The sequence below is a fragment of the Peromyscus eremicus genome, chromosome 8a (genome assembly GCF_949786415.1).
Source record: "Peromyscus eremicus chromosome 8a, PerEre_H2_v1, whole genome shotgun sequence".
NCBI lineage: Eukaryota > Metazoa > Chordata > Mammalia > Rodentia > Cricetidae > Peromyscus > Peromyscus eremicus.
In genome coordinates this window covers 87,799,645-87,827,571 of record NC_081423.1, presented here as the reverse complement: position 1 = coordinate 87,827,571, position 27,927 = coordinate 87,799,645, and the positions used below count along the sequence as shown (strand labels likewise).

The following is a 27,927-nucleotide window of genomic DNA, read 5'->3' as shown; positions in this document are numbered from 1 at the left end:
TAAAAACCAGGCTAAGGATATTGGGGGCCAGAAATTGGAGTTGTGAACGTGAACCCTGTGGGGGTGAAAATATCAGCAAAGCCTAGAGACAGTTTGGGCTGAGGGTCCTAACAGAGGTGGGACCAGGCTGGAAGGCAAGATTCTGTCCCAGAAATCTGACCAATTTCCATTTGTTCAAGAGCTAGACTTGGTAATTAAAAACTTGAAAAGTAGTTGCATTTATGTTAAAGGAGGGGAATATACAAGAATACACTGGTATCCTATTTACGTTGTTGTGTTGAGTGGGGGAAAAGGCTGGGACCATGCACCCCAAAGTGTCAACAGTGTTTAAATTTCTTGATGTTTCTATCATGGGCTTTTATTCAGAGTTTTCCAAATTTCCTACGTAAACATGTAGAGAAAAACTATTTTTAAAAAGTTCCTCAAAATGACACCCCTCAAAAATCTAAGTAGGCCTTCCAAAAGATGGCTTAGGGTGAGGGCATGCATTCTGGGACGAGCAGGTGGCCTACAGCAGTGAACACACTTGTGTGGTCACTGGTTATTGCTCTGGTTATTGCTCCTCCTCCTGGGCAGTGCCTGTGTGGTGTGGCTCCATCGGGGAACCCAGGCTGTCCACTCACAAAGTGGACAGCAGAGCTGGTGTGGCAGGAGTCTTAGTGACTGTGAGGTTTCTGCATGTTCAGTGAGCCAGGCATCCAAGACCTTCCTCCTGAGACATCCACACAGGGGTCACCATGGAACAGGATGTGTGGGAACAGGGTAATCCCTCCATACCCATCCACATGCGAAGCAGGAGGTAGCCCATGGCATCTGCGTCTTCTCTGCTTCTTCTTGGGACGCCCCACCCCAATGGTAACTGCTTGCTGTGGCAGGACCTAGGCCACCTCACCTAGGCTGTTAGGAAGGGGCTGGTGGGAAAGGTCGTAGGGGATAGGGGCTACAGCACTTAGGGTTATTTGGGTTCCTGCTTTGAGAGAGACTGAGAAGAGGCGATTGGTAAAGGGGCCTGCTGGACAGCCAGGAGACAGGCAAGCAGCCCATCTTGCCCCTGACTTTCCCCACAAGGGACATAGACTCAGGTGTTGGGGAAGACCTTTAATTGTAGTCACAGAGACTGGATGGGGAATTCCATGTTAGAAGCTGGGGATCTAGAGAACGGGGGGGGGGGGGGGGGGCTAGGACTGGGGGCAGAGAGTGGGTGGGGACAGGGCAGGAGGAGGAAGGCCCAGCTAGAGAGTGTTCCACCCACACACCATGTCCCCCATCCAGTTTCTCGTGGGACACTCCGCTGCCGGCTTTGCCAGCAGGGTCACCTCAGGAGTGTCTGAGCTCCACCTCAGACCCAAACTGGGGCCCACGGTGGGGTCGGCGGAGGCCGTGGTGTTGGCGGATGCTGAAGAGCCGGTGGGTGAGACCCAAGGTGGCCACAAGCAGGGTGACGCCTAGGAAGAGCAGCACCCACTGGCCCACACGGGCCTGCTGTGGCTCCAGGTACATGCCCAGGAAGTTGACGCGGCCAGACTCTGGAAAGGGGCCTTCTGAACGAGCTGAGCGAGGAAGCAAGGAGACAGGGCGGTGGGCAGGGCGACAGGAAGGCCGGGACCTTGTGTTCTGGTGTCCCTGTCCTTGCTCTGAGGTCAGACTGGAGGCTGTCTGAACTAGGAATGGGGTTCAGCCCTGTGTGAGCTCTGGGAGCTGGGCTTGGGGCTGGAGGTGGGGTGGGTGGTAGTACCCGTTTCTGGTGTCCAGTTGTATTGAGGCCAGCCCAGTGTCTCTTCATGTCTCCTGTTCTCAGTGATGAGCCAGTCTGTCAGTGGCTTGAAGTAGTTCATCATGGCGGAGGCTGACATGTTAGGCTGGCCAGTGATCAGCTTCATGGCTTCTGGCCACGGCTTACTGTAGCCCAGCTTCATGGTATCCCTGGGGGAAGAAGCAGAGAAAGGAAACCTGAGTAGAAACCACATGGATCCTCTTGCCCAGTCTGGCATTCTTTCCCCATACCCCCTTTTCCCAGCATAAAGGATCCTCTAGGATTGGGAGAGCCTGAGTAGGGCTGAGGCAGGGATGGAGAGGGGAGGTCTCAGGGCCCAGGGACTCCAGTTTCCTCCTGAAGGTGACATGTCAAGGGTGGAACAGGTTCTTCTTGGCTGTTCTCTGCCCAAGAAACCAAACAGAAAATGCTCCCAGAATAGCTCAGTGGTTTCTCAGGGCCCAAGAGTCGAAGGAGGGTTCAAGGACACTCACGCCAGGAGCTTTCCTGCTTCTTTGGATTGGTAGATGTCACACTTGTGCAGGGGACCTGTGTGCCCAGCTGCACGGCACAGTGCCTCGTGGAACTGGAACTGGATGATGAAGCTGATGAAGTACCTGGAGTGGAGAGAGGAAACGGCTCACGGTGTAGGTGAAATGCCCAGAGTAGAGGAGAGACACAGCGGAGCGTGGGTGCCGGTGAGACCCAGCCTTCTGACAGTCACGGGGGACCGAGCAGGGCAGGATGCAGTCAGGATGTCACTCTGGCCTTTAGGGTCATCTGAGCTCTTCCCAGATGTGCCTGTATGGACGCTTCCCACCCTCAGGCTGCCTATATTCCTGCTCCAAGGGGATCCAAAGGACAGGTACAGGCGGAGGTTAATGAGAGAGCCTATGAAGCTGTTGCAGGCTGTGGAGTTTCCGTGCCTGGAGCAGAGGCCAGGGGTTGCTGGGTGGAACCTGTGGGTCTGGCAGGGCCTTCTGGGTAGGGAAGGCATTGGGCACAGTCTTATCTGAAGCCACAGGGATTTCCTGGTAGGAATATCCCAGTTAAGGTCTGGGCAACCACACCAATTCTAGTTTTTAAACATTGTGGTACAGGCTCTGCCTTTGGATCCTGGGCATAAGCCATATGCCACTTGTTCCCCTGGCACTTCCTCAGAGTGCTCAGGCCCAGGCTGCTGGCCAGAATGTGAGATGGGTTTTTCTGGAGAGCCAAGTCCCCCTTGTTCAATTATCCCTGCCTGGATAATTGTGCTAAGCGGGGACACTGTCACAGGGTCCATCTCAAGGTAAGAGTGAGTGCTGGGACCTCAGAAGGAGATCCGGCAGGTGGTGGTGGCCCCATTGGGAACCTCCCCTAAAGGTTCTCACTAGGGCACTCTCTAGGTCAAGCCTGATGGGACCTAGCAACAACTCTTCTTGCTCCTTGGCCCTCAGCAGCCTCAGAGTGTGTCTGAGTAGAGTGATGATGTCTTTTGTCCCAGACTCTGTCCATTCTACTAGGTACTGACTTTAGTCCTAGTATCAGGGCCTGCCTCCCCTTGGCTTCCAGAGATTCCTAGAGGCAAGAACTATAAGAAGCTTAGCCTTCCTGAGAGGCCTTCTTTGTCCTCTGTGCCTTGGCTCCCAGGTAGCCTGGGCACCAGGAACTCTGTCCTGAGGTCTACCCATCACAACTTCTTAGGAGCTCTGTGGATCCCGGCTCCCCATAAGAACATAAGAAAAGGAGCTGTCTTGCCTACCTTATGCTATGGCCACATGACACACAGGCCAGTGCTGATGCAATCCCCTTAAGAGAGTAATTCACAATGGAGGACCACAGCTACCAGGTCCCCAGCGTGCTCTGTGTAGACAGTGGCTAAGCTGTTAGCCCTTGTGACCATCCGTGTCGAGATCAAGGTGAGAAAACTGATACCCATAGAGACAGAGGATGTTGTTCAAGGACATGAGCTCTGACCCCAAACCTGGCAACTAACTTGTCTCTAACCACCTTGCCTCCTCCATAAGCTGGCCTCCTGCCCTGGGCTTCAGACTTATTTCAGGTATAACTCAGCAGATGTTCCAGGCAGTTTGTTCAGCTGCAGCAAAGGGATCACGTTTTAAAACTAATCAATCCACAGAACCCAAGTCGGTATACAGCCGAGTAACACTGTTGATGTCAACTGCCCTGTCAGTGGTAGGCGTGGTGGCAAGACAGGAGGATGGCTGTGAGTTTAAGGCCAGCCTGAACTACACAGTTGGCTCCAGGCCAGCTTGGGCTACAGGGTAAAACCTGTTTTCAAACAAGGATCCTACCCAGACTAGGCCTTGTAACCATTAGCCAATCTTCTGGTGAAGTTTCTGGTTTTTAACCGTTTGGTTGGCATAAGCTCTTGGTTGCTGTCCAAGGAATACTTAAAGAAATGGCTTTGCTAGCGGGTGAGTGGACCCAGGCACCGTGTGTCCTGAGCCAGCCCCTGCTGGTCTGATGGGGAGCTCGAGCATAGAATGGACAGTGCACCCTGCTCCGTTTGCTCTTACCTGATGTACGGCACATTTGCAGGAACGTGGAACTTGGACCCTGGGTCAAAGTCACCTTGAGATCTGGGCACTGGAGGGCAGAGACCCTGATACTTCAGTCTGTCAAACGGGAAGATATGTTAGAGGGTGAGTTTGAAGAGAACCACTTTGAGAGGGGGTTGGCATTTTTTTTAAGTGAAGAATCGTCCCTGCACCAGAATGCCCTCTCCTCCTGCATGCTGTGTTCCTGTGTACAACCACCCGGGGGGGGGGGCAATATGGCTTGTGCATGCACGCACACACACATACACTTCACTGGCTCATCTGCAGACACACAAGCACATGCAGACACTCTCAGAAACCCACTCCCATCCACACCCCCGCCAGAGTGTTCTAGAACCTGAGGCTCCACCACTCTTGGTTGTAGTTCTCCTTGGTGATGCTTCCATCAAAGACCCTCCAGCGCCACTGGTCGATGAGGTAGCTGAAGGGGATGAAGGCGATCTTGTCGAGGGCCATCTTCATTAGGAAGTTGATGTCATGCTCTGCCAAAGGAAGGGCATGCAGGCTCAGGTCCATGCTGGCCTCTTGTCGGGGGCCTAGCAGCTCAGGCCCGAGGAGGGGAGGGGAGCAAGGTGTTCAATTTCTCCATCCCTAAAACTTGCCTCTTGGGATGACCTGTGTGTTACCTTGTCAGGTTCATCCCGCTGGGGCCTCTTGCCTTTCTACCGGTCTATCTCAGATCTTTGCCCGGGGACACCTCTTCCCCCACCTCCCAAGTATGTTACCCCTTCTGGGTCCCCAGCCCACCCACCAGCACCTCTACCCTCTTACCGTAGCCACTGCCCTCACTACTGAGCAGGTTGAGACTGTAGAGATGTTTCGGGGTAGACACTGACAGAGCCAGCACATCTCCAATAGCCTCATGGAAGCCAGGGTTGGCACCCTCCCGAAAGGCCACAGGCAAGTCTTTGTACTGCATGAAATATTGGATGTGGCCCATTTCATGGTGGGCAATCACCAACTCCTCCATGTTCACAGAGGTACACTGCTTGATCCTAGGAACAGGGGTGGGGAGAACTCGCGTCAGAATGACAAAGGAGCAAAGGGACCATGGGGCATGCGTCATATGAAGCAGACCTTCTCCCCAGGGATGCAAGGAACATGGCATGATGGGAAGGAGAAATCAAGAGGTAGCCTGGGGGACAGAAGTCTCTAAAGGTCATTGCAGCCATCCCTCTGCCCCTAACTTTCCTGAGTAACTCCAATCCACACTGACTATGGCTTTCTGACTTGGTCTAAAGGCAGAGACGCTCCATCTGTACTTGGTAGAATGTGTGCCCAGTGCTTTCTACGTCCTTGTCTCTTTCTTCCAGGACTCGGGCTTCCTGGGGAACACCTGGGCTGGGCCACGCTGCATCTCATTTAATCCAAAACCAGTAAGAAGATTCACTTGAAGAATGGCCTGGACTGAATCACAGCTGCAGAGCCGTCTAAGCCAGAAGGCTCTGCCTCTTTGTGTGGCCTTTACCCTTTTCCACAAGCCAGTTCCAATGACAGGAACTTTCTCCTGGGATCTAAACAGTCTTTCAGTGCAGGTTGACCTCCTATTTCTTTCTCATGCATGGGGGGAGGGGGAGGAGCTGCCAAACATCCTTGACCCACTGAGGATGGGCTCTGCTTACCTTCTCTGACTCATCATAAAAAAGGATTCCCACAGGAATTCTCACATCTATGATCCCTGATCCACTTGTCAATCTACCTGGGCCTTACGGCTCCAAGCCCTCATGCCTTTGAAGGGCCAAGGCCAGGCAGTGTTCCCCCAAAGCCCCACCATGAACCCCAACTCGTTTGTTTCCTGGGTTTGTGTCTATGCCTCTTGTATGGGTGCTTCATCAGCTGGGAACAGCATCTCCATCCCTTCCCAGACATAGTCATTTCTATCTTCCTTCTAATCTGGGTTGTCCTTGGGATTTTTCAATAGAATATGGCAGATATGTAGGATTGAAAATGCCTGTGATCCTTGCACTTGGTAGCCCGAGGCAGGAGGATCACAAGCTCAAGGTCAGCCTAAGTTATATAGTGAGACCCTGTCTAAAAGAGGATGGCTGAGGTAGAAGGAATCCACAGCAGACAGGACTCAGTGCCAGTTTTAAATTCAGCCATTGAGAAACCTGGCTTAATATATCTGCCAGCCAGAGACTGTCACAATAGGAAGGAACCCAAGCCAGCTTGTAACAAAAAGATGCTTGATCAACCCCAAGCTGCTCTAATCATCCTAACCAGCTACTCAGTGTGAAAGGCCACCTTGAACATCCCACCCTTGACACTACACGTGGGAAAAAACTGAGGAACTCCAGCCAACAGCCAAATGAGGTTCTGGATAAAGGGCTCCAGATGAGCCATTAAAATTACCCCAGCTGTGCCTAGGCGGGTAACTCAGTGACATAGTGCATTCCTAGAAAGTACAAAGCCCTGGGAGTCACTCTCCTATGCCAATTAATTAACTAAAATTTTAAGGGTTTACATATTCATGTGATGTGCACCTGACATGGTGTGCCTGTGGCCATTGGAGGACAATGTTTTTTGAAAGTCCATTCTCTCTCTCTCTACCATGTGAATTTGGAGGACCAGACTCATGTCACCAGACTTGCTGAGACATCTTGCTGGACCAATTAAAGTTCTGAAATACTCTGACTGAGATGTCTGTCACTGTGGTGTAAGGACACTTGCACTATGCACTGTCTAAACTGGAACTTTGAGGATCAACTGGTCATTTTGTGTCACTAGATTTTTGGAGTAGTCTGTTAGACAGCTGTAGGTAAGTAGCCCCAACTTGATAAGGACAGTGCCTTGTCTGTTAGCGGTGAGAGTGGGTCTTCCTATGTCACAGTGGTGCACCCATGGGAAGGGCCAGCAATATGCGAAAGAAGTTGTGTGTTGGACACAGCTTATGTCAGGTCTGCAACCTTCAGCATCCCACTGACCACTGACAGAGCTGGCCAGCACTTCTGGCTTTCGTTTCTTAGGCAGAATTTCCCCACCTGGTTCTCATGACTAGGACCAAACCCACCTCCTGGACTCTCAGTCCTCCACTTCATCCCAACTGTCTCCATCTGTCTTGCTCCAGTTGAGGGGACAGCCACAGAGCCTTGACTTGGCTCATACCCTTGTCCCTGTAGCTCAGGATATGGATCATCCCAGTTCTAACCAGACACACCTGAAGTCTTTGCCATTGTAGAAGTCCCAGGCTGAGGCATGGCACACTACCTCCCTTCCATCGGTTGGCTTCTCCAACATTGACTTGTTCCAGAACTCGGCGGACACAGGTAGCAGCCCCAGAGAGGTAAAAAAATCATCGGCTTCCTTAAATATCCTTCTGGGCGTCCATCCCTGGAAGCAGAGAGAGTTCTTTGCAAACTGAGGTCTCTGATTGACAGACACAACCATGGCAGGGGAGAGCCACACTGGAGGGAGAGGGTTTCTGCCCTCCCATCTGGGGCCTGCCCTTCCTTGTGCCCTCAGAAGGCCCATGGAGGATGGCCTTGGCTTCACTGACCTGCTTTATCATGGCCTCTGTGGCATCCAAGTTGGGGGCCGAAGGGAAGGGTGCCACCAAGTCATAGATGTTGGACCAGGTCTGCGCCCACATGTTCCCTGGAGGCAAGTGGGGGAAAAGGCAGCAGAGAGGAAACACATGACTTTTTAGGCTCAGAGAAATCCTATAGGGAGAGGTGGGCCGACCCCAGTCCTGTCAATCAAGGTGGCATCTCTGGAGCATCAACTGTTTGCAAACTGCGCTGGGCATTTGATGTGCGTTGTCTCCTACCTACGTACCCAGCCCACAAGGTCATTTCCAACATGGGTTACAGGCACAAACCTTGCTGGTCATTAGGAATCAACAGAGTCTTCACTGCCCATGAGCAGTGATGGAATCCACAGGAGACCCACAGTCCCTGGAGCATCGACACCCACATGACCACCACTTCCTAAGTGCCACCCCAAGCACACGGAGCAACTTGTAATCCTGCCTGCTCCCTGGCACTGCGTAGCAGAGGAACTTAAGAGTTAAGTAATCCAAACAGGGCTCAAACTCCTAAGAGACTTGGTTGGATTTAAATGCCATCAGGTCACACTCTTGACCAGCCACCTTTACAGTGTTTCTTCTGTGTTCTCTGCAGTTGACATTATGCAAGTCACTAGTTACTCTGACAGGAACCAACCACCTCCTTTGGGAGAGGCTAATGTCCCAGAGTTGAGGGTCACTTAAGAGCCCAGTTCTCCAGGACTGGAGAGAGGAGGGGCATTCAGAATGACTAGAAGGTTCAAAACTCCATGTAACGTCAGGAGTCTTTCGTAGCTGAGGCCGAATGTTCCAGAGGGAGTCAGAGTGGCAGAGGGACGAGAAAGGAACAGGAGTGTTGGGGCGGGGGGATACCTAAAGAATTCCCTCTTCTTTGATCACTGGAGATGAAATTCTAAGCCCCAGTCTGGATCCCTGGCCATCTGGAGCACGCTGCTTCCTCCTGGACTCCCTGTTCTTGGTCACTGAGCTCATGTCTACTTAGTTATTCTTTGGACTATCCCAATGAGAAATGGAGGAGGACTAGATCTTGGGCTGCAGCAATGCTCCAGCTGCATGAGAATCAGACCCACAGCAGGACCACCTTCTGGGGGGTCTCCCAAATGACCTCTAAATGTGCTCTGTCTGGCTTCGCTAATCACACCACCACCAGGAAAGTGATGGCCCAATGGGGACGGAAAACTGGTGGCCTCTACTTCCCCCCCCACCCCGTCCTTTCCATCTCTTCTGTCTTCCTCTCCCTCCTTCATGCACCGAAGACTATTTGAATATTTAAAGCCTTGGAAGAATAAGGGCCCCAAAGTTGAAGTGGATCTGAGCTCTCAGGGCCCCTCTTTCCTGTCACACCCTGACCTAGAACCTTCCTGTCACACCCTGACCTAGACCCTGTCTCCTCTCTCCTTGCAACCCCATCCCTGACTTGGCATCTGTCAAAATCTCACATCTTTCAAGGCTCATAGGGAATTTCCTCAGACCCCACATCCAGACTCCTGGATCTGGCTGTCTCAAGGCATGATGGGTAATGTGGTCTAACCCTTAAAAGATGGTGAAATGCAGCCGGGCGGTGGTGGCACACGCCTTTAATCCCAGCACTTGGGAGGCAGAGCCAGGTGGATCTCTGTGAGTTCGAGGCCAGCCTGGACTGCCAAGTGAGTTCCAGGAAAGGCGCAAAACTACACAGAGAAACCCTGTCTCAAAAAAACCAAAAAAAAAAAAAAAAAAAAGATGGTGAAATGCTTGCATAACATGACTCTGTGGCAAACATGGCACCAGAAGAGCTGAGGAGTGTGGCTCAGGGGTAGAGCACTTGCCTGCCACATACAAGGCCCTGAGTTCAATCCTTAGTACCACAAAAGAAAAATATAAAAACATGTAGTAACTAAACATGGAAGTTCCTCCAACCCCATTCCACTCCAACCTTGGCCATGCTCCCTCAAGGCTTCAAGTCCCGTCACTCTTCTGGCCTGCTCTCTGCCCTGTGGCCAGCACTATCCTGTCCCTTACTATTGTCCACTGTCCACCTCCTTGAAGTTGGAGCAGTGTCCTTACCCAGCAGGTGGGCGGGAATGGGGCCATTCAGGTTGATGTGCTGGGACCCATAGTGGCGGTGCAGGGAACGGCGCACATAGGCATGTAGGTTCAGGTAGAGTGGCTGCAGCTCCTGGTAGAGTTGTTCCAGGTCTTGCTCCAAGTTTTTAGACTCATATAATGATCTCCATGAGGCCCCTCCATCAGCGTGGCCTGCACAGGAGACACAGCCAAGCTTTCCCAACAGCAATCATTCACTCAATACACCCCTGACACCTCTAGCGCCCTTCCTGTCCCTAGCCTAAGGGTCTCAGAGGGTCTCTTTGAGGAGCTTGAGGGAACTGGGGAACAGACAGCCAGTGGTACCAGCACTGGGAACTCACCATTGAGGTGGGCGATCTTGTTGGAGAGTTCTACATACTTTGGGAAAAAGGGAAGGATGGCTCTCCCCACTTTGTCTCGCCAGCTCTTCCACACCCATAACAGTTCTTCATATTTCCGGGATGTGGCCATCACATTTGTCAGATCTGGAAGGGAGGGGGTGGATGGCTTGAGCCTCGGTCTGTGGCTCACCTCTCATCTGTTGATAGGTGGAACTTGCTCACGGAATTTCAGAGTTGGAATAAAGCTGGTAAGTAAGATCACTTGGAAATGACAGTATAGGCAGTAAGTCTAGTGAGAGAGGAGAGAGCGAGGGAGCCAGTGGCCACTAGGAGCTCATAAGGTGCTGCACACACACACACACACACACACACACACACACACACACAACCTCAGACACTTGCAGGGGTTTGATAACTTTGAAAGGGATTTACTTGTTCCTTTCTTATAAGCAGCCTAATGACATGCTTGTGTACCCACACAGGAGGTGGCCAGGCTGGAGCAAAAACAAAACGCTCTCCCATGAATTCCCCTTCTCTGGGAGAAAGGATTTGGGAAGTTTCACAGGCCTGAATTCAAGTTCTGTCCCTCTCATGAGAGTTACCTTGGGCAGGTCTCTTTCCATATCTACAAACAAGGGAGTAACCCTGGCCTTCCCAGGGACTTGGAAATGTCTGTCCCCAAGCAGGGGCTATGCCTTCTCATTGCTGTGGCCCTGGCAACCCACAACATCCTCTGCAAATCGTCACTGGACTCAAAGGAATAAACAATAGCTGTAAGGATTGTGTGAGTACAAGAACTATGTGAGCTGCCCCTAGCAAGGTGGACCCTGGCTTTAGGTCTTGTGAGGCTACTCTGTGTGAGACACCCCAGTAAGAATACAAAGCTGATATCCACCTCTCAGGCCAGGGTGAGGGTCACACAAGACTGCAGGCATCAGTCTTGGAACAGAGGCTTCTCCTCCTGCTCTGCCCTTGGCCTAGATAAAGGAGCCTTGGAGCATCTGAAACTCTTACTGTTGAACTTGGGCTCTATTCTGGAACATTCTGTGTCATATACGCTTGTCACAGAAAAGGTAAATTTAATTTAGCTTTCTTTGAAAAAGATTTGTTTTGAGAATTCTATGTCTGTTTTCTGATGATGAAAGTCATTGGTCTTCATGGGCTTTTTATTTTAATTACCATGTCTATGACCAGATGGCCTAGTCCTGGATCAAAGGCCTGGATGGTAGGGATGCCAAATGCTACACTTTTTTTTTGATATCCATATTTAGAAATATACACCCAGACATGCACACGTGTCCCAATTGTGCTTGCACGTGCATACACATGCACAGAAGCACGTACATGTTCCCTCTTTGCGTGCACCCACACCCACTACCTATGGGCCAGACCCTGCCCTGGAACTGTTTCTTGCTCCTGTTTATTTTCCATTTCCCCTTGTATTTGTCATTGTTCTGACATGGGAGCTAGGCTGGAGCCAGGAAGAAACAACTTCTGGTAACGATTGCTCACAAAGAATGCTTATGACTCTAGCTCACCAACCCTGGAAAGAGATACGTGTGTGGGTCCTGGGGGAGGGGTCAGAGTGAGCCTTTTCTAAGGAGACAGCCTGAAGAGAAATAAGCAGTGAGAGGTGATTATGAGCCGGTCATGGCTGCCTGGCGGAAAGGTGCCATGGAGGAAGGGATGGTGTGGGAATGCTATCAGCGGGGAACAGGAGGCCGAGTTCTCATTTAGTGCTTCTAGGGCGGTGGGACTCTCGAGTTGGTTTATCCTCTCTGGTCCCAGATTCTTTTTCAGCAATGTCCCAGTGTGTGTGTGTGTGGGGGGGGGGGGGTTTCCAAGGAAGCCACAGAAGGTGGAGACACAGACTCAAAGGTCTGTAGCTCTCCTTTTTGGGGCCCGAGCCTTTGAAACACATGTTTGAGATTCTCCTGTTCTGAGGGGCACACAGAAAGGAAGGAGCGTTGGGGAGTTCTGGGCAGGGGGGATACCCTAGAGGGGCAGAGAATTAGGGAAATGTTGATGAGGTGCAGGCTCCCATTGGAGGAAGTGAGTTAGGGAAGCCCATCTCCTCCTTCCCTTGACAGCATCCTCCTCCCTACCAGCCAGCTCCCCACCTCTCTCTCTTTCAGGGGTACTCTTACCAGGCTCCAATGTCAGACAAGTTCCATTTGAGTAGCAAACATCGGCTATGCTGTAAGTCTTCTCCATGTCCAGCAGGATCTGGTTGTACTGCAAGGGGGGAGAAAAGAGTAGTGAAGTACCCCCCCCATTTTGCTCTGGCCTCAGGCACCATGGATGGGACTCAAGGGAGCATGTGCCCCAAAATGCTGCAGTCATGGGAATTCTGGAGATGTGTGGACATGGCCCATGTCAAGAAAGTAGCAATGGAGGCAGACCCATGATCTTCCCAGCAGTCTCCACTCCCTGCTCCCCATGGACACACACCTCTTCTAGCTCCTTGGAAGGCAACACTGCCCGGTCCATGTTCTGAACCTTCCTTATGATTCGCTTGGTGGTAGAGTTCTGGAAGTTGTTCACATCAAACTTCTTGGCCAAGGTACCATATTTCAGGGTATAGTTGGCCACTTTCTTGTTTTTCTGAAGCTGAGGGCACAAGGGGGTGGTGTCACAGGCTCAGGAGATTTGGCATGGCCTCTGTGTAGGAGGTTCCATAAAGGTAGTGTCGAGGAGTGTGGTTTGATCAGGCCGATACCTTTGCCTATCCGAATACCCTCCTCTTTAGCCTGGGTCATCTGCTAATGTACTGGGTAACGTATATGTTCTCAACAGATAGCTGCAGTCTAGCAATATATATCCTGATAGAGGAGGGAAAGGGGGACCAGCCATTCCATAAATGTCATTAGGATGAAGGCAGGGTGCTATTAGATAGGAGACCCCCCCCCCCCCCGCAAGCATTCAGGGGTTGCATCTTTGAAGTAGGAAGAATATCACTGTGTATAACTGCCTAAGGATGTATGCAGGAAGAGAAGTTGAGGTACTAAGGATCCATGGGCAGCACACAGTGGATCTTCAAGTAACATTAGCACCCTATGAGCTAGGGTTAGAGCACATGGCCAGAACTGGCTTCCTGTGCTATAATGTACACTCGATCACAGAGGAAGGAACAGGGTGCAGGGGAATGATCCCTCACAGTGCTGACAAACAGGCTGTCAATCTTTTAAAGAGGGATGCTGCTGTCATCACTTATTTACAGACAACGGATTTCAGTCTCTGGGAACGGTGACTAAGAATGGCATCAGACTAGAGAAATTTTCTCAGATGTGGATCCAAAGACACCAAATCCAAAATAGAGTGTTTTAAATATTCTGTTCAGACTTTTCACCAATTTTGGCAGCTTGGTGCTGTGTGTGTGTGTGTGTGTGTGTGTTCTGTGAGTGTGGCTGTGTTTGTGCACATGCTACATGTTGGAGGTGGTGGAAGTGGTTCCTACCAGGATCTTGCTGGCCTCTAGGGTAATGTTGGTGTTATAGTGCCAGTTGGCCTCTGCGTACTCGTTCCACAACACCTGGGCTGTCCGGTCATACTCCTCCACGAACCTGTTAGCTTCCTCTTCGTCAGTCACTAGGTCTGTAGGAAGTGAGGAGGAAAATAGACAGGCCTTGCCTTCCTTGCCACAAAGTGTGGTTTCACTGGAGGTCCCTCCTGTTGTCCCCGGGCTGCTTGACCCCTCGTGGCCCTGCCCTTTTCCAAGAGTCCCGCTTGGGTTCTGGGTTGTCTGGATGGTTGTCTGGAGACTTGTCTGGCTTCGGGTTGTTGGCTGGTTTGTTATCCCCTGGCTGGTTGTCGCGTGCTCAGTGGCCACCTGACTGAGGACCAGCAGGGGGTTCCCGTAGCAGAGCAGCAGAAAGAGGAAGCTGGGCAGTCCTGGAGTAGCCCAACCTTGGCCCATGGCCGCAGGAGAGCAGAGCCCTGCAGTCCCCACCACTGGCCAATAAGAGCTGAGTCTGCAGTGTGACCTCATAGAGCAATGTGCCAGCAAGACTGACCCCAGGGGCCCTCAGGCTTGGGCACAGCATCCCTAGGATGCTGGGAGAAAGACATGCCCATCTTTGCTGTAGGGCCCTGATGATGAGCCCAGGGGTGGGCTGGCATTGTGGCCAAGGATACCAGGGCTCAGCTGGAAGGAACTGACCAGGAACCTGAGGTTTGGGCCCAGAGGCCAGGACTCCTCTTGGTCCCAGCCCACCCTCACTTAGGGCTTTACCAATGTTCTCTGGATAGTGGTCAGGTAACGGTGGGCGCCACTGATACTCCGGCCAGCCTAGGACTTCGCCATTCCGCTGATTCTGCTCCTGCAGCCACTGACTGACTGGTTGGAAGTACTCCAGCAGGGCCTGGGCATCCAGGGCATCTGAGCCCACCATATCCTTCAGCACCTCCTGCCAGGGCCTGGAGCCGCCAGCCTGCAGCACCTGCCTGCCAAGGAGAGTGAGCACTATAGGTGTGGGGGACACAGGCTGGGGTCCACAACAGTGCTGCTGACCGGCTGTCCTCCAGCAGTAAAAGAACTCCAGGCCTAGGGTCTCTGTGAGAGTGGTAGGGGACATTCGCCTGGCCCCATGGCAGTTGAAGGCCAGCTCAATAAATATTTGATATAAAGAGGAGAAGGGGGGAAGAGGGAGGGAGAGAGCTGGGGGAGGAGAGGAAAGAGTTACTCCAGAGCAGTATAGCTTTGTGCTGTTCCAACCAGAACAGTCAGCTACCTGCAGAAATACTGTTCGCCAGCCTCCCCTCAGCCTCGAGCTGTTTTTCCCTTTCTGCCACATACCGGAGCTTGGCCCCAGCCTGGGTAGACTGGTAGATGTCACACTGGTGTAGTGGGCCCTGGTGGCCTGCCTCCTTGCACAGTGCTTGATGGAACTGGAACTGTAGAATGAAGCTCACAAAATACCTGTAGGGACAGAGCAGGTGCTAGGAGGACTGTGGAGAGCGAGACAAAAGCCCCTTGTTCAGGCTCTATCCTGTGTTCGGCAGGGTGACAGCTGGACTAAGGGCTAGCAGTAGGAAGAAGGAAAAACAATTGAGCGCAGCCCAGGAGAAAGGGTCATTCTAATTCTCAGCCCTTGGGCCTGAAGGATGATGGAGCGGGAGGAACACACAGCCCTGGTACCTGATATACGGTGCCACATTTGGGATATGAAACTTGGCTCCAGCATCAAAATGGGTTTCATTCCGGACAACTGGAGGGCAGATCCCCTGATACTTGGTTCTAGAAGGGGATGTGTAAAATCTTAAGGCTCTAGGGATGCACAGGCTGCTTGAGATTTGCAGAAAAGGTACGGGTTCCACCCGTAGCCCACCCCTCCCACAGCATCCCTTCTACATCCTGGAAGATGGGGGAAACTTCCTGGAGGTAAGGTCTCAGCAGGAAGGGAGGAGGCAGTGGGTAAGGGGGGGGGCAGACATTGTTAAAAAGGAGGAGACAAGACTGGTGGAGGTGGGGGTGCCCTGGATTAGGCTTTTCCTATCTCTCTCCTCACCTAAGATACCACCAGTCGAAATTGTAGCGGGAGGGTGAGATATGTCCACTGAAGACCCCCCAGCGCCACTGGTCCACCAAGTAGCCGAAGGGCAAGAAAGCAATTTTCTCTAGGGCCATCTTGAGCAAGTAATTGATGTCACTTTCTGTCCAGAAACAGGAAGACAGAGAAGGAAGGGGAAGGAAAGAGACCAGCTAGGGTAGAATGGACCTGAGGGAGGGGAGGGCCATCCAGCAAGGAGGTGAGGCTGGACAGACAGAGGTGAGCCCCCAGTCCTTAGCTCTGCGTGGACAAGGACTCCGGGTGAGTGCTAAGCTCAGGGTGTATTTGGGGCCTCAAGTTAAAAATGACGAGGTGGCATGGGGGGACAGTAGAGATCTGCTGTGGTAGAAAATTTGAAAGGCTCGGGCTGGATCCTCTCCTGTCCCCAGCTCATACCCACGTCATTGGCGCCGTGGTCCAGCAGGCCGATTTTGTGCAGATGTGCAGGAGTGGAGACGGAGAGTGCCAGCACGTCCCCGATGGCCTCATGGAAGCCGGGGTTGGCACCTCTACGCAGGGGGAGAGTCAGGTCCTTGTACTGTAGGTAGTACTGCACGTGGCCCATCTCATGGTGCACCGTGGACAGCTGCTCCATCGTGACCCGTGTGCACTGCTTGATCCTGGAGCATGGGTAGGATGAGGACGAAGGTGAAGGAGAGGGCAGGGGCCAGAGCACTGGGGAGGCTGGGACTGGAGGAACATAGGGTTAAGGAGGACTCTGTCCTGGGGTGAGGAGTACTTTAGACACTAGCAACACTTTGACCCTAGCCTGGCCTACCACCACTCAGGCCCTCCTCCATTCCAGGGTACCCAGCTGATTGCTTCTCAAAGCTTCAGGGATGGTGAGCTAATGGGATGACGTGCCCTACCTCCCTGGAGTAGAACAGTCCTCCAGCACAGAGGCAGGTCTGAGTCACAGCGGCCTCCTCCTTGGACCCCCCCCCCCCCACACACACACACTCCTCTTCCCAGGTCTAGACCTGAAGTCCTTCCTGTTGTAGAAGTCCCAGGCTGAGGCATGGCACACCACCTCCCGCCCATCACTTGGCTTCTCCAGCATCGACTCTGCCCAGAACTCAGGAGGCATTGGTGAGAGCCCCAGCGAGGTGAAGAATTCCTCTGCTACCCGGAACATGTGTGTAGCATTCCAGCCCTGGGCAGGAGGTAGGGAAACAGGTTGGGGGGGCCAGCCACGTGGGAGCTCCTGGGACTGCCTTGAGCGCAGGGCTCAGTGATCTCCACCCAGGGTAGCTTCTGGCCCAGGAGAGATACCTGAGGCTCAGTGGCCTCACTTCCCAGAGGTAGGGCACTACTGACCACAGCAGATCACTCTGCCACAGGACGAGACCCAAGGTCGCTCGCTGTTGACTGTTGTAGAAAAGGGGAGAGGTCACGCCTATCACATGACCCTTCCTACCCTTCTCCCCGGCTCGTTGCCTTACCTGAAGCCTGACTCCAGAGCTTACCTTCTCCACCATTGTACTGGTGACATCGAGGTTGGGTTTGTCTGGGAAAGGCACTACCATGTCATACATGTTGTCCCAGCTCTGGGCCCACATGTCCCCTAAATGGAAGAAGCGAATGGGACAACTTGGGCTCCTGCCCAGCCATGCCAGTTTCCCATATATGTTACCCTGGGTGGGTGCCAGCACCTATACCCCCTAGGACCATAGGACAGCTTGCCTGACTTTCTCCAGGCTCCACAGGACTGGTTACTGGTTAGTGGTGTCATATCTGAATGTGCTAGGATCCTTTGCCAAGGGGCCACAAAGCTTCCAGGCTTCCAGGTTGTGTCCTTGGGTGTGATCCGCAAGTAGGCTGCCTCTTCCCTGAACCCGCAGCCAACGCCATTGGCTTGACCCCTAGCTCCGCCCCATTCTAGTTCTCTGTTGGCTCTAAGTTCCTGGCTACCCTAAGCTTTGGTGTCCCCACAAAGGCTGCTGGGGACATTGAGTCACAGGGGCTTCTGCATAAGAAACAGAGGTCATGGCATTCCACACATTGGAGGTATCATGAGGACGAACCATCTTCCCTCTGCTGGGCATCCTCCTGCACCCCAAGTTCCCCTAGGCAGCAAGGTCCAGGGCCTTACCCAGCAGATGAGCAGGAATAGGCCCCCTGAGGTTGATATATTTGTCCCCATAGCGTCGATGCAGTGCTCGGCGGACGTAGGCATGGAGGTTCAGGTAGAGGGGCTCTAGTTGATGGTAGATGTGCTCCAGAGTCTCCACAAAGGAGGGGGAGTCATACAAGGAGCGCCAGTAAGCTCCCGTGTCCGAGAAGCCTAACAGAGTGGGAGAGAGAGCAGGTCAGGCCCAAGGCTTTGGTCCTCCACATCCTAGTTTTAACTCTGCTGTCTTCCTGACTCCAAGCATTGGCTTGAGATTGATGCTCAAATTGGCCTTGATTGAACTCAAGATCCTCCTGCCCCAGTCTCTTGAGTTCTGGGATTACAGTTGTGTGTGACACCCTTCCATCTTTTAGGCCTCTATAGCCCAGGCTGGCTTCAAACTCCTCACCCTCCTACTTCAGCCTTTCAAGTACTGGGATTACAGGCCTGTGTCACCATATCAAGGTCTATAATTTCTAAGCAGGGGCTACTCTAACCTCTAGCAAAATAGGTCTCTGAGCACAAAGGTGCAGAGAGTCTTAGGGCCGGGAGCAGTGCCACAAATGGTACCAGGAACAGCAGAAGGACAGGACAGCAAGGTACTTTGGCTATAGATTTCATGCCATTCCCACTAGCTCTGAGACCCCTTGGGTCAGCCCTGGAGCCACCATACTGGCTGCTTTATCTAGCTCAGGGACTTGAGGCTCTTGGGACAACAGACAAGAGTGTCTTATAATCGAGGAAAGAAAGGCTTGCTGACCACGGAGTGGAAGACATAAGCTCACCGTCTTCTTTGTAGGCTTTGTTGCTGAGGGCGGTGAAGTCTTCATAGAGGGGTTTCAGTGGGATGCCCACAACATCATGCCAGCTCTCCCAGGCAAACAGCAGCTTGGCATAACTTCGTGAGGAAGCCAGAATGTTGGTGAGCTCTGAGACAGGTGAGCGGGGTGAGTTAGGAAACGTCTGTATTCCAGTCCCTAACAGCCTTCACCAGAGGTGCACACTGGTCTTCACCAGTCCCACCAGCTTCTTCTATACCACAGTATCCCCAGACCAAGGACAGCCTTTGGGCTTGCTGGGGTGAGGCTATACAAAGAAAGCACCCGGCAGGACCCTGCACCCAGGAAAATGTCTAAGGTAGTGGACACAGAAAGGACATTTAGAAGTTGGAACAGGTGGACCCTCCATGGCTCATTGCATAGAATGGCTGACCTTGTGGTGAAGCCCCCAGGGACCCAACACTTTGTGAGAGGCTTTTGGAGAAAGTGAGGGGACCCATTAAAAGGAGAGGTAGCTTAGTGGTGGAGGGATGGAGCTAGAAGGTTCGTGAAGTAAGTCTGCCAAGAGAGAGAAGCAGTGTAGGTCAGGAGCATGGGTGCATCTGCACATTCCAGCCCCAATGGGGGACCAGCGCCTTTGATTTACTGACAAACAGCATCCTGTAGATGACCCAGAAGGACTAGGAAACCCCTGCAGAGATGGGATGGCCCCGTACCTGGGTCCAGGGACCAGCAGGTGGCAGTCTTGTTGGGGAAGCAGACCTTGCTGGTAGAGTAGATTCTGCTCATGTTGTTTAGCAGGGAGTTATACTGCCAATTTGGAGTTGAGGAACTATTAGTAAGCAAACATTGGCCCCTGGAGTTAATCTGCCCACCCACCTCCCTTGGCTGGGAGGAAAAAGTGGCCTGGAGAGGGGATGTGACTCAGACAAGGTCACTCAGCAACTCTTGGCTCTTCCAATTGCCACTGCAATTGTGGAGGCAGCCTTTGCAAGTGGAACTGACCAGAGATCCAGGGATCTGAGACAAACACCAGCTTGGTACCTGCCCACAGTGAGGGTGAATCCCTGCTACTCTCTGGCCTTGGTGCGGTCTGTCTTCCCAACCTTTCTAATGAAGCCTATATACCAAGTCTGTCTAGAGAGAAATTTACTGGTGACTTTGTGTGTGTGTGTGTGTGTGTGTGTGTGTGTGTGTGTGTGTGTGTGTGTGTGTGAGAGAGAGAGAGAGAGAGAGAGAAGAGAAACATCTCTCTTTGCATGTGTAATGTAATTCTGGGTATAAAGCCTCACACATGCTAGACGAGCAGTCTGGTAATTCAACTACATTCCAGCTCGTGAATTTGACTTTCTACGTCATAATATAAAGTAACTGTCACATCACACATCTAGAGGGAAAACCTGTGTTCCTAGCAGCCGTTTGTTTCCCTCCAGATTCCTTACAGCCCTTCCTGTCTGCCAGGCTGCTTTCCCAACCCCCACAATAGGGCACTTGGGGCACTCAAGTTTCCACCCTCAGGCCTACCTGCTGCCGCCCGGCCAAGGGCAGGTTGGCAGGTCCTAGGGTGCGTATAGTTTCAATGGCCCTTCGCAGCTTTGAGTCAGTGAAGTTCTGCCAGATGGGGTCATACAGCTCCTTGGCCTTCTTGCCCCAGACCTCTGCAAACTCCTGCTTGATGAGTTCTGCTTCCTCCTGTGGTCACCAGGAGGGTGGGTGGAAAGAGTGGTCCTGCTCAGGCAGAGGCCATGTAGGAGAGGCTACGGTACTGAGAGAGCTAGGAAAGTGAAGGGCTTCCCGACCCCTTGGTCCTGCAGAGATTCTGTCCTGGAGATGAGCTTGCAGACGCACACCCCTCCTCCTGAGCCCTCTGGTTGGGAACTCTGGGAATCTGACTCAAGGGAACAATGAAGGAGAAAATTGGGGCCAGAATAAGGAGACAGTGAGTGGAAGGCCAGGAAAGGAACCTCAACAGGAGGTTGGGCAGCTGCCAGAAGGCAAGGACTCTGGAGCCGAGCAGGGCACCCTATATGCCGACCACTGCTGCCCCAGCCCTGGACGCCTGCGCGCTGGGAGGATTTGGCCTTGGAGGAGCCAGCTTCATTCCATTCCATTCCTGTGTTGGCATGGATCACGTGCCCAACCCGTACAGGAGCATCACCGCCTGTCTGATGCACAGGGAGGGTGGGAGTGTCTGGCCGGTGGCAGGGGACCCACTACTAGGGACCTCACTGCTCAGGGCTGAGGCTGGGGGGCCCCTGGTGCCTGCTGCCCGCCCCGGGCGGCTGACCGCAGGCCTGTGATTGGCCGGGGCGCCCTGCCGTGCCCCGCCCCCGCCCGGGCCCCGGGCGCCCACCTGGAGCCGTTCATTCTCCTCGGTGATGTTGGTGTAGTATGCCCAGCTGGCTGCCATGCTCTGGAACATCACCTGCTCGGCACTCGAATTGTAGCTCTCCAGGAAGAGCTGCGCCCCTGCCTCATCCGCGGGAAAGTTGCCCGGCTGCAATTCAGGGTCGAGCGCAGCCGTGGGCGACAGCAGAAGCAGCAGCAGCAGCAGCAGCCGCGGCCACCACAGCAGCAAGAGAGGCGACGGCGGCCCCTGTCCCCGCTGGCCGGACGCGGCCCCCATAGCGCGGTGCGCGCGGTGCGGCGCTGCCCCTTCTCCCGCGCCGCGACCGCCCTGCGGATTATAAAACCCAGCCACCGCCGCCTCCCGACACACCCCCACCTCCCCGCCCCTCCGCGCTTCCTCCTCGGCTCCAAAGTCCCCAGCGACGCGGGCCCAGCGACGCGGGGCCCAGGAGTCCCCAGCCGGCCCCGGGCAGGGGCGCCCAGACCCGGAGGGGTCCAGGAGCAGCCTGGGTGGAGAGATGGTGCTAGGTCGGGCTCTTGCAGGGGAAGCTAGAAAGAGGTCCCTGTCCCTGCAAACACACTGCTGCCACCCAGCCGTGCCCTCTGGCTGCCACCGCGTATTCTCAGGCTATAGGGCCCAGCCGTCTCTGACTTCTCAAGGCTTCCCGGCTTAACCCTCCAAGCCTTTCCGGGTTCTTGAGTGACAAAGAGGCAGAGCTGGCTGGCTGGCTGGCTGGTGCCATGGGGATGATGGACTTGAGGTTGCCAGGTCCTGGAAGAAAGGGGTCGCTTGCCTGGGTGCCAGACAGGCGCCTTGGGTCGGTGCTGCAGATGTCAGCAGCCAGTTCACCTTGGGCTTGGGGTGAGGGACGTCTCGAAATAGCAGAAGATCTGAGGGTCTGTTCTGTTCTACCAGGGGGAGCCATAGAGTGGGCCACAAGCGCGGGCACTCCTGCCCCTACCCTTTGGCTACACAGCTGACAGTCGGCAGCATTTCAGCTCACAAGAACCATCATGCATTGTCCCAACAGAGCCCTAGACTTCACAGCTGCACGATGTGAGAGCTACAAAATGCCTTACAGATTATAACAACCCCCCTGCTTTTTAAAAACGGAGAAACTACCAGAGACAGATTGGCTTCAAGTCACCTCAGGTCTCCACACTCCCAGTCGTTTGTCTCCTCTACCTGTCCCTCAAAGTGACAAGCATGGGGGAAGGAGGATCACATCCTCTCGAGGCACTAGGAGGCTGTGAAGGCTAACCCCTCAGCACCAGGGCTGTGCCCCCAAAGAGGTGGGAAGACCTTTGTCCCTGGTAGATGGGGTGATGGCATTCATACAGGAGATGATGTGACCTGGAGACTCGGTGAGATTGTGCCAGCCTGTCAGGTGACATGCTAGAGGAGAGGCCCCAGAGGACTGATAGTGATGGAGACAGAAAGTGGCGAGCAAGGGGCCACCTGGTGAGAACTAGGTGTGTATATCCCACCGGTGAGCTGCTGTCTTCTGGGGGAAGCAGCCTGAACCGGAGGAGGCTTGGGAGGGGATTCTGAGGGTGGTGCCTATGGGAGTCAGAAGTGGAGGCTGGGTAGACACAGGTAAGAGTCTGGGGCTGAGCCTGTACTCAGAAGCTCTTCTTTCTTTTCTGTTAGAAACGGAACTGAAAGCAAGAAGGAGAGAGGAAGACAGGGTGGGGCTGGGACCCAACTTGTCTCGGAAGAGTTCCTGAGTACCCGGGCCAGGAGAGTGGAAGAACAGGCAGTCCGCTCTGCTGGCTCATTCTCAGGCCCAGCTGGGTGGCAGCGTGACATCGTCTATAGTCTTGAGTTAGGGACTGAGTTCAGGAGTGAGTAGCTCTGCCTTACAGAAAAATGACAAAAGCAAAGGTTAATTACTGTTATCAGGGATAGGTTGGAGTCATCACCCCCTTCTCCCCCTGGGTGACATTTTATTAAGAGCTGGTTGAAACACAGCTTCCACCACTACACCATACTTTCCAGGAGGGTTGAGACGAGGTCAGTCTGCCTTATTCCCTGTGGCTTTCCCAGAACTTAGCACATACCTGTTACAAAAGAGGGAGGCATGGAGATGTGGGGAAGGAGTGACCAGCGTTCATGTTCACACCTCCGGATGGAAGCTCCACTACCCACAAGAGTAATCTATGAAGAGCCAAACCTCACCAATTTGGAACTTACAGTAATACAGACATTGCAACCTTGATATCCTGAAAAGTAAAAGTTAAAAATAGCTTTCTCTATTTTTAGGGTCTTACTCATGAGGGAGAGGAGAAATAAAAATGTACCTTACATTTGTCTGGCATATTGGATGTTTCTATACTCTTAATGTGTGAATGGTATAATTTGACATTTATGATAACCTTGAGGTAGGGTGATTTGCCATTTATGATAACCTTGAGGTAGGGAAGAGGGAAGGTTCTCCACTGTCAGCTCCCTCCCCAGCTGCCACTGAAACTGCGGAGGAGGCTCCCAATCCAGCAGGAAGATTTGATCCGGGTGGGGCCAGTGAGGAGCCCCGAAGACCCACCTGTGGAAGTACAGCCTGCTTGTTCAGGCAAGCGCTCATCTTTTAGATTCTTCCCAGTTACTAGTAACCACAGATAGATGAAAATTAGCCCCTAAAGATGTCATCAACAAACCTAAGTGTTGGTTTCATGCTCCTATAATCCCTGCACTTGGGAAATGGAGGTAGGAGAACCAAAAGTTGGAAGTCAGCCTGGGCTACATGAGTTCCAAGTCCATCTTGAACTATATAGGGAGACCCTTCTTAAAAAAAATAATAATGTGACAAAATCAATAGTAGAGGGGCTAGAGAGATGGCTCCGTGATTGGGAGCACTTGCTGCCCATGCAGAGGACCTAAGTTCCCATCACACACACACTGGGTGGCTCCCAATGCCTGGAACTCCAGCTTCTGTGGGGGGGGGGGGGTCTGATGCCCTCTTCTGGCCTCTGTAGGTACTGCATGCATGTGGTGCACACACATAAGCTCCTATACATTAAAAAAGAATAGAATTGGGAACTCAAAAATAAAACCTTACACTTATTTCTACTGCTTTTGTTGTCACTGTCTTGCAACATAACCCAATAAGCCATTTTAATGTCATTTGAGGGAGATGCAGGGTGATTTTGCCAACCAACCCTGGTTATGTTTGCTCCTTATAAAAAAGACTATATTCTTTTACAACAGGGGTTAGCCTTTGATTTTTCAGTAAGGTACAGCTTCAAACTAAGAGCAATTCTGCTCCCTCTATCCCCTAACTGCTGGGAGAATAGGTGTGTACAAACTACTATTCAGCTGTTCAACTGATTTTTTTGTTTTTTGTTTTTGAGCATGATGGTACACACCTTTAATCCCAGCACTGAGAAGGCAGAGGCAGTATCCCTGTGAGTTTGAGACTAGTCTGATCATCATAGAGAGATGAGAGATCCAGGATAGCCAGGACTAAATAGACCCTGTTTGAAAACAAAGCCATATGTGTGTATGTGTGTGCGTGTGTGTGTGAATACTGGATCTCAGGAGCTGAGAAGGAAAGCCTGTTTTCAGCATAAATCATACTGTTTATATAAACAGTTTAGGAGCAACAAGCCCTGTTCAAATGATTTGCGTGTGTGGTGTATGTAGATGTAGCTGTTAGGGTGTGTGCCGTGCAGGCCTGTGGTCAGTGTCTGCTGTTTCTCAATTGAGCTCTACCTTATCTTTTGAGACAGGGTCTCTCACTGAACCTAGTGCTCCATTTGGCTAGACCGGCTGGCCAGCAAGCCCAGGAATCTTCCTGTCTCTGCCTTCCCAGCTCTGGGCTCCTGCTGCTATGTCCAGCTTTCCACACAGGTGCTAGGGTCCAAATTCAGCTCCTCTTGCCTACATGGCAAGCACTTTTCTGACTGAGCCATCTCCCAGGCCCCTCCATTGAGTTTTTGAGGAGGATGCCAGGATAACTAAATGCAAGGGGGGAAAAAAACCTATTTTTTTCTAAGACAGATAGATTGAGATATTGAGGCCAGCCTCAAGCTAGACTACACAGAGAACAGTAAAAGTAGACATATAAATGTTAGCAAGAATATAGAGAAATTAGAAAATTACAATCCTTATATACTGTTGGAAAGATAGTAAAATGGGGTGGAGAAACACACACACACACACACACACACACACACACACAGATACAGATAGATAGCAGGAAGGATTGGAAACTGCCCATACAAAAGTTGTGCAGAAATGTTACCAGCAGTATATTTTATTCATAACACCAAAACATTGGAAACAATCCCAATGTCAGCCAATTAATGAAAGGATAATCAAAATGTATTCACACGATGCAGTATTCATTCCTCCAAGAAAGGAATGAAGTGCTGATTCATGCTACAACATGAATAAACCCTGAAACACTATGCTAAGCGAAACAAAACAAAACAAAACCAGTCACAAGACTGTATGGGAATCTGTACGTGAGCCGTCCAGAATAAGCAATCACTGAGCAGAAAGCCGGTTCATGGTTTCCATGCCTGGGACAGGGGACGGCAGAATGGCTGCCAAAAGGTGCAGATTTTCTTTTAGGATGATGAAAGCATGCTGAAATTGGTAATAATGGTCGCACAACTCTGTAAATGGAAAAGCCACTCTATATACTTTAAGAGGGGAAATCTTATGATATGTGAATTCTATCTTGGTAAGCTGTTAATTAAAGAAAAAATGCCCAGAGTGGGGTAGGTAAGGAACACTTACCTACCATGTGCAAGGCCCTGGGTTCCATCTCCAGGATTCTCCTCCTACACCAAAGCCCAAAGGTTTAATTATAGCATCACGTGCTCATCAAGAAATCTGACTAGTGATTGGTTTTGACTCACAGAGTGCATACATACTCCCTCTTTCTTTGTTTAAACCTGCCACCCCTCAAGACCCAGCTCAGGTACTGCCTCTACCAGGGAGTAGCCCTTGATTTCCTGTCCCATATGGATCCCTCCTTCTAATTTATTCCATATCAGCTGTTTTTGTTTTGTTTTGTTTTGTTTTTTTGAGAGAGAGATAATCTGGCAGGCAGGCAGGTAGACTGACAGACTAACTTGCCACATTGCCCATGCTGGCCTCCAAATTGCAATTCTTCCTTAACCTCTACAGCAGCTGGTACTATAGGTGTGTAACACCATGCCCTGCCAGTGGCTGCACCTTACACGGGCACTATTGTGTGACTGTTTGGGGAGTTTATTCCTCTTCACATCAGAGAGAAAGGACAAAGACAGACCAAAGAAACAATTCTACCTGAGTCCAGTTTCACGAGCCAGTGGATGTTTTGGGAGCACTTAAAGGACCTTGGAGAACTTGTGGGTAGCTACGGCACCAGTCTCCTGTCAACAGTTATTAACTACTTCTATGCCTGGGAGGGGAGGGCCCTCCTGAGCCTTCTTAGTGTTCCAACCCCTTCCATGAGGCTAACCTCTAATGGGCACAATTGTGTGAACATCTGATGAGGCTGATCACAGCCTCTGTGATTCAGGATAGCAATGACTACCTCCAACCTTGAGGAAACAGTCTAACACTCACCTAAAAGAAGGGTAAGGCAGCAGCCTCAGACAGAGTAGGAAAAGCCAGGACCGCGTGCTCACACACACACCTTAGGACCTTAGCCCAGCAACCACTGCTTCCCATGTGTGCAGTGATGGTGATAGCGTTTACCTGTCCTTTCTTTCAGGCTTGTGGGAAGATGGATGCAGGTCCTTCATCAGTTGTACAGCACCTCACAGAACCATCCTGTTGAGAGGGTGTTCTGGCATGTGCCAGCAATCCTAGACACAGGATTGAAAAACAAAACACCACCAAAATATTATTAATGTTGTCAAAAGCATCCATGGATGGCCCTCCCCTGCATGATAGTGAGCTGGGAGAAGACTAGTGTCTTTAACATAAAAATTGGAGTGAAGAAGAAACTGGTCCTCCAGGGCACTGGGTTGAAGGTTGGTTTCTGTAGTAGGTGGTAGGGAGGAAGGTGGCTATTGCCAGCTAGAAGGGACAGGCAAAGTGGCTTCATCCCAAGGAAGGCAGGGTTTAGCCTCAGTGGATCAGAGGTTAGGGTCCCCAGATTAGAAAATTTGAGCCAATTGGGTATGGTAGAACGTGCCTTTAATCCCAGCACTCCAGGAGTCTTATTTTAAGGCCTCATCTAGCCCAATTGCCTCCCCTGGGATCAGATATCTGGGAGTCTCTTTTTTTTTTTTTTTTTTTTTTTTTTTTTTTGGTTTTTCGAGACAGGGTTTCTCTGTGTAGCTTTGTGCCTCTCCTGGGACTCACTTGGTAGCCCAGGGCTGGCCTCGAACTCACAGAGATCCACCTGGCTCTGCCTCCCGAGTGCTGGGATTAAAGGCGTGTGCCACCACCGCCCGGCCTATATCTGGGAGTCTCTTAAGGTCACAAAACTCACTATTTTGGGTTTTGTTGTTGTTTAGGTGAAAGCAGTGTTGGGGAGCGAACCTAGGACCTCGTGCACAGTAGGCGAGCACTCTAGCGTTGAGCCCCCTACTCAATATTCCCAATACCTCAAAACCATATACAGTTACTGAGGTCACAAGCGTCCGATTGTGCTCTTCTAGCCTAAAGACAGAGCAGCTTGTCCTGACAGCGCCAGCGGGCCATTGGATCCCGCGTCCGGATGCCCCGATTCCTCCGGCATTTCTGAACATGGTCTGGCAGCGCCGAGCCGGGAGCAGCGTGGGGATGAGGATGCTGCGCCAAAAGTCGCCGAGGCAGACACTGACGGGTGGTCACGCGCCTGTGCCCGCCTGGAGTAGGGGGTGGGGCAAGTGCGGCTGCGCAGAAGAGCCTCCTTTGGGGACGTCGGGTTGAAACCTCTATAGCATGTGTCAGGAGCGGGGACAGGCTTTC

At 52.1% G+C, this 27,927-nt stretch overlaps 1 protein-coding gene and 2 long non-coding RNA genes across 7 annotated transcripts; 1 reads left to right on the top strand and 2 right to left on the bottom strand.

The window, feature by feature from the left end:
- Positions 1 to 1,177: 1,177 nt before the first annotated feature.
- On the bottom strand, positions 1,178 to 21,327 carry Ace (angiotensin I converting enzyme). Its single transcript, XM_059271956.1, has 25 exons — positions 21,040 to 21,327; positions 20,211 to 20,378; positions 19,403 to 19,496; positions 18,693 to 18,836; positions 17,890 to 18,081; positions 17,264 to 17,361; positions 16,778 to 16,950; positions 16,194 to 16,417; positions 15,756 to 15,900; positions 15,386 to 15,484; positions 15,044 to 15,166; positions 14,480 to 14,691; positions 13,706 to 13,842; positions 12,700 to 12,858; positions 12,396 to 12,483; positions 10,249 to 10,392; positions 9,887 to 10,078; positions 7,814 to 7,911; positions 7,475 to 7,647; positions 5,089 to 5,312; positions 4,655 to 4,799; positions 4,276 to 4,374; positions 2,248 to 2,370; positions 1,736 to 1,923; positions 1,178 to 1,550 (listed from the first exon to the last, which is right to left on the bottom strand). Exons 1-25 carry the CDS (start codon positions 21,310 to 21,312, stop codon positions 1,318 to 1,320), a joined length of 3,948 nt encoding a protein of 1,315 aa, XP_059127939.1. The 5' UTR covers positions 21,313 to 21,327; the 3' UTR covers positions 1,178 to 1,317.
- LOC131917843 (uncharacterized) lies at positions 14,261 to 23,353 on the top strand. Of its 4 annotated transcripts, XR_009380754.1 has the most exons (6): positions 14,261 to 15,628; positions 16,603 to 16,639; positions 16,799 to 16,961; positions 18,707 to 18,845; positions 21,952 to 22,508; positions 22,687 to 23,353. It is a non-coding gene; the product is annotated as an uncharacterized LOC131917843 (long non-coding RNA). The 4 variants fall into 4 exon arrangements; XR_009380752.1 differs by having other exon boundaries at positions 16,603 to 16,961; XR_009380753.1 differs by lacking the exon at positions 14,261 to 15,628 and having other exon boundaries at positions 15,672 to 16,639.
- Positions 22,634 to 27,803, bottom strand: LOC131917844 (uncharacterized). 2 transcript variants are annotated; one of them, XR_009380756.1, is made up of 4 exons: positions 27,582 to 27,803; positions 26,725 to 26,834; positions 25,777 to 25,820; positions 22,634 to 22,894 (listed from the first exon to the last, which is right to left on the bottom strand). It is a non-coding gene; the product is annotated as an uncharacterized LOC131917844 (long non-coding RNA). The 2 variants fall into 2 exon arrangements; XR_009380755.1 differs by lacking the exon at positions 27,582 to 27,803 and adding an exon at positions 27,467 to 27,558.
- Positions 27,804 to 27,927: the final 124 nt, after the last annotated feature.